At 52.1% G+C, this 5,746-nt stretch overlaps 1 protein-coding gene across 2 annotated transcripts in view; it reads right to left on the bottom strand.

Moving 5' to 3' along the window:
• The window catches only part of LOC101990404 (H-2 class I histocompatibility antigen, Q10 alpha chain-like), a 103,258-nt gene that overhangs the window by 34,872 nt on the left and 62,640 nt on the right, over window positions 1-5,746 (bottom strand). The window contains exons 4-7 of one of the 2 annotated variants that reach the window (XM_026777852.1): window positions 2,266-2,541; window positions 2,026-2,139; window positions 1,812-1,844; window positions 1,611-1,677 (exon numbers count right to left, since the gene is read on the bottom strand). In XM_026777852.1, coding sequence (XP_026633653.1) covers window positions 1,634-1,677; window positions 1,812-1,844; window positions 2,026-2,139; window positions 2,266-2,541 — 467 coding nt within the window. In that variant the 3' untranslated portion in view covers window positions 1,611-1,633. Of the gene's footprint in view, window positions 1-1,610; window positions 1,678-1,811; window positions 1,845-2,025; window positions 2,140-2,265; window positions 2,542-5,746 lie in introns of those variants that run through there. The other variant, XM_026777853.1, reaches the window with a different exon arrangement.

Here is a 5,746-nt window from a genome sequence, read left to right as displayed (position 1 = left end):
CTTAACTGTCAGAGAAGTCAATGCAAACACCCGTGTCCCTACAGGCCAATTAAAATGAGAGGTGCCCGCAGCTTTCATCTTCATTTTCATGGGCGGAAGATGAATCTGTATTTTACACTTAAAATTTATACAAAAACCAAGTCCTGGAGTATCTTCCCCAAAATAAAAGGTCTAATATTAAACTCTGTTAAAAGGGTGGAGGGTGGAGTTAGCGTGCGGAAGTAGTTTTGCTTACAGAATCTGGACCTGGCACCTCTCTGCTCATGACTGCAGCTGAGCCTTCTACATCTACCATGACCTTCCCCTGGAGATCCCCACTGGAGATGGGGTCAGTGCTGGAAATCTTCACAAGTGTTGGTGTGAGAGGAAGAATTCAACACAAAGTCACCATGTAGCTGTTTGTCCTCAGGACCAGAAGCTTGAGATCGATGTAACGTTGTGAACCTGCCAGGCGTGTTTTCTGAGTGTGTTGGGGGGATGTTGTAAAGTGGAGCAGAGCAGAACACAGCTCCACAGGACCGGATCCATGTTGAGAACCTGTGGATCAGTCCTCTCTACTGATCCTACAGACAGGGGTTAGATTCTGAAAGGGGAGGGGGAGAACCTCCAGGCAACAACCACGGAAGGAGGCAGGAGCTCAGGAGGCTGAAGCTCATCTCCTTAGACCACAGGCTCCTGAGTGCAGGGGCCTAGCTGGACCTTGGGGGGACAGGGATGGAAAACACCTCCTACTGCTGTCACTCAGGGACCCGACAGGAGAGTGAAGCAGGTACCACTCACAGGAACAAGAACAGGCCCAGACCTCCACACTAACTAAAAAGACAAGAAATAAACACAGAAGACGGGGGAAGAGCCACAGCGGCACTGAGTTCAGGTTAACCTGTCAGAGCAGCCCTGTTGCTCATAATCCTGGACACGGACAGGGCTGTGCCTGTCACCATGTGGTTGTACTAACTGACAAGGACAGAAGAGCCAAGGAGGACATAGCCGAGGAGTGAGCACACCACATGGTTGAGCGTCACCTGGTACAGCCCAGTCCTCACTCAGCTCCCACAGACTCCTCCTGTCCCCCACCCTGACACTCAGCACAGCTAACACAGATCCTGGAAGGTTATCCATGCTGCCATTTATTTTCTCCATCACACTCTCAGAATTCTCTCCTTTAGGTTGACCTGATAATCTCCCATGTCAAGGACACATGAAGAACCAAGTTCACATTCAGATTCTTATTTTCAGTGGGGAAGTCAGGGTTGCAGCTCAGGGCAGCATGGAGGTGACAGGATGGGGATGTGACCTCCTGCCTGGCTGGACAAGGAAGTTGGCTGGGAAGGGAGCACAGGGGAGTACAGGGACAGGATCCAGGTGTGCAGGGGTGAGGTGGGCTCCCCAGTTCTTCACATTGTTTCCACAGGAGAAAGCAGACAGCTTCAGACATTTGTTAATTCTAGAGTCAGATCATGCCCCCAGGAGGCAGCAGTCTGAAGCTAGGGACTAAGAGTCATGAACAGTCAATATAAAGACATCTCAAAGGCCTGCTGTAACTCATTCAAATGTCTGAATCCTGAGAATCCCTGGGACCCAGCCCTCTCCTCCTTGCCTCACCCCAGCCCCAGGTCCCCAGGGTGTCACCTTTTCAAGCCTCCAGAGACAAGACAGAGCTCTGCGCACTGTTGCTGCCTGCAGAAGAAGAAAGGACGGGGCACATTCAGGAGACTGAGAGAATGTGGCAGGAGGAGGAATTAGGAGCTGGCTGTCCTTCTTACTAGCGCCATCCCAAGGGTCTCAGGGACAATCCTGCACCCCAAACTTACCTAAAACATGAGCATAGTCCCCTCCTTTTCCACCTGTGAGAAGAAAAGCTGTGAGAGACCAGGGAAGTCCCCGACTCTAGGAAGTTTCCAGAACTGACAGCAGACCCAGGGTAGAGACAGCAGCAATGAGGGGTGCGGATGTGTTTCCCATTAATGAGGCAGAGCACACTTCTAAAAGGGGCTGAGAGAGAACTCAGACCCTGCCCTTTCCTACCTGGGTTTCTCCTCCTCTTCCTCACAACAGCCACTACAGCTCCAATGATCACAGCTCCAAGGAGAACCAGACCAGCAATGACTGCCATGATGGGGACCATGGACTGAGGAGGCTCTGGGAAGGGAGGGACAGGAAGGGAAGGTGAAGGTCATGACCCAGCTCTCAGCCCTGACCCTGCTCAGGGTCTGTAGAAGGCTCCAGCTTTCCCTGACCCTAGCTCTGCACCCACTCCCTCCTTACCCCATCTCAGGGTCAGGGGCTCAGGCAGCCCCTCATGGTACACATGGCATGTGTATTTGTGCTCCTCCCCAGAAGGTACCACCAGAGATGCCCACTTCTGGAAGGTTCCATCCCCAGAAGGTCTGGTCTCCACCAGCTCCATGTCCTGAGTCTGTTCCTCCTCCTCCCTCTGCCAGGTCAGGGTGATGTCAGCCGGGTAGAAGCCCAGGGCCCAGCACCTCAGGGTGACATCACCTTTAGGTCCAGGATGATGGGTCACATGTGCCTTTGGGGGGTCTGAGGGAAAGAGTTGTGAAGATGAAACATCTTGCTTTCTTCTGGGGACTCAGCAGTGTTCATGTGGCCATTCTGGGAATGGACAGAGGAACTGGACAGGATCAGGGTGTCCTGATATTAGTAGACCTCAGCTAGAGATCAGGCCCCGGGGTTATGTGCTTTTTGGGGTGCTCTAAGATGTGAGTGACAGTTTGGGGAAGGAGGTTTGAGGGCTCTGCAGACTGATGGAGGGGAAGGGATTCTGGTCCTGAGCTGAGTGAGGGCCAGGAGACTCAGAAAAGCTGGGGTCAGACTCCAGAGACACCGAGGGTGACCACAGAAGGAGGCCTGAGAGAAAAAGCTCTTGTGAGTCCAGGGCCATCCTCAAGGCTGACCTGCTGTAAAAGGGTTAGTCTCCCAATGGGAAGAGCAGCCTGGAGTCTCCCTGTCCTTATTCGTCAGCCCGGTGCCTGCTAGATAGTGTTCTTCCTCTGAGGATGCCCAAGCCTTTCTCCCACACTACAGAGGAAAAGCAAGGATGGGTCTCCATGTACCTGAGCGCAGCAGGGTCGCGTTCCCCAGCTGCAGGTATCTATGGAGCCAGTCTATGCAGGGGCCCTGCAGGTATGCTCTCTGGTAGTCGGCCTCGTTCACGTTCTCTAACTTGAGCTTAGAGATCTGAGAGGCCGCGTCAGTTGCGGTCCAGGATGTCAGGTCCTCGTTCAGGGAGATATAAACCCGGCCATCGTAGGCCTTCTGACAGTACCCACGGAGCAGGCGTCCATCTGGACCCAGGTCACAGCCATACATCCACTGCAGAGTGTGAGGTTCTGGTGGGGACACAGTGGTTAGCGCCACCTTGCGGCCACCCTGCCCGCTGTCAGTCTGTCCTTAACCCGACCTTTCAGAAATAAAAGTGCAACCTAAATCTGAGCCAAATTCTGTGGGGTCCTTCCTGTTAGAGGGTCTGGGCAGGTGTTTGGGTGAAGATGACCCAAGCCTATCTCAGGGTAGATGGAGGGGTCGTGTCTGTGATCGGGGTCGCGGTCACTCACCGTCGTCACTCTGATTGTAGTAGCCGCGCAGGGTCTGGAGATTCACTTTGAAGTTCTTCCCTGTGTTCCTGGCTTTCCGTGTCTCCATCCTCCAATACTCCGGCCCCTCCTGCTCCATCCACGGCGCCCGCGGCTCCATCCTCGGGGTCTCCGCGTCGCTGTCGTAGCGCATGAACTCCGTGTCGTCCACGTAGCCGACGGCGATGAACCGGGGCTCCCGGAGGCCGGGCCGGGACAAGGCGGTGTAGAAATACCGCAGGGAGTGCGAACCTGGGGGCGGCGCGCGGTGAGACCCCGACCCTGCTCCCGGGACCAGGGTCCTAGGTGAAGGCAGGGGAGACACCGACTAGGGCAGTAAGATACGTTTACGGGGTACTGCCCCCACCTGGCTCGCTGCTCCGTCCCGCAGTCTCCCCACCTCGTACTCACTAGCCTGTGTCCGGACCAGGACTATGGCGCTGGCCAACAGCTTGAACCGGGAAGCAGAAGACATGGTCCTTAGCACAGGGGCCTGTGAAGGGTGTAGAAGCGATTCCTGTAAACTAATTTACTTGAAAACTCTGTGCCACTGAATGGTTTCTCTAGAAACTCGGTGTTCAATTAGAACTGTGAGTTCATCATTTGTTCCTTAGAGAAAGGAACCCTACCGGAGTTGAAAGTGGAGTTGTGTATATCGAAAACATTGCCAGGCAATGTTCTGACGTCTTTAATAAAGAAAATGCTGTCAAAAGTCACTGCATGACCTAGGACTATAACCGGACCCGTGTCCTCTTCACTCTGGGGCAGCTGTGAATGTCCCGGATACTGTGGGCACCTGGCCCCGTACCCAGCCCGGCCAACCCGATATCGCCCGCCAGCAGGAACAGTCCCCAAAGCAAAGCAAAATTCAGCCACAGCCTCCTGCGGAATCTCGGACACTGGGATCAGGAGAGATTCGGGACTTTCATGGGGCCCTGAGGGTTCTTGATCCCCGACCAGAAGTCACTCACCGCCCTGACTCTGGTTGTAGAGGTGGAGCAGGTTCTGAAGGCAGGTTTGGATATTCTGTTTGTGCTCCTGTGGGTCCCCATTGCTCCAGCTCCTTCTACTTGCTCCACTGTCTGTACTCAGGGCTCAATGCACTTGAATTCCATTGTTGTCCGTGTAGCCTGAAGCAACGAAAAGTGCTGGAGGGGGCAGGATGCTAGGACACAGCTGTGGCTTAATAGGAAAGCAGATTGCACAGTGAGATCTCGACCATACTTGCTAGACAAACCTGGAAGCAAGAGAGAGCAAGATTGAATCACCAGGTTTTTATACTTCCCAAACCAAACCACACCTTTAGGCTCTCAGAACCTGAAAGCCACTTCTGAGGACTTGGGACTTAGTCTTGACTCAATAAACCTAGGTCTCTCTCTCTCTCTTTTTATTATTGAGTTTTATTGAGTTCTACAGTTTCCTCTGCTCCCCTTTCTGCCTCTCCCCTCCCCTTCAACAATCTCCCAAGTTTCCCATGCTCCCAATTTACTCAGGAGATCTTGTCTTTTTCTACTTCTTGTGTAGATTAGATCCATGTATGTCTCTCTTAATGTCCGCATTGTTGTCTATGTTCTCTGGGATTGTGATTTGTAGGCTGGTTTACTTTGCTTTATGTTTAAAAACTCCTATGAGTGAATACATATGATAATTGTCTTTCTGGGTCTGGGTTACCTCACTCAAAATGATGTTTTCTAGCTCCATCCATTTTCCTGCAAAATTTAAGATGCCGTTATTTTATTCTGCTGTGTCGTACTCCACTGTGTAAATGTACCACATTTTCTTTATCCATTCAATGGTTGAGGGGCATTTAGGTTGTTTCCAGGTTCTGACTATGACAAACTAAGCTGCTATGAACATAGTTGAGCACATGTCCTTGTGGCACAATTGAGCATCTTTTGGATACATACTCAAAAGTGATATTGCTGGGTCTTGAGGAAGGTTGTTACCTAATTTTCTGAGAAATTGCCACACTGACATCCAAAGGTGTTGTACAAGCTTGCATTTCCACCAGAAATGCACGAGTGTTCCCTTTTTCCCACAACCTCTCCAGCATAAGTTGTCATCAGTGTTTTTGATCTTGGCCATTCTTACGGGTGTAAGATGGAATCTCAGCCGGGCTGTGGTGGCGCACGCCTTTAATCCCAGCACTTGGG

This window comes from Microtus ochrogaster, unplaced genomic scaffold (genome assembly GCF_000317375.1).
Source record: "Microtus ochrogaster isolate Prairie Vole_2 unplaced genomic scaffold, MicOch1.0 UNK87, whole genome shotgun sequence".
Taxonomy (NCBI): Eukaryota; Metazoa; Chordata; class Mammalia; order Rodentia; family Cricetidae; genus Microtus; species Microtus ochrogaster.
Note: the sequence above shows the minus strand (reverse complement) of the source record. Positions and strands in the feature narration are given on the sequence as shown.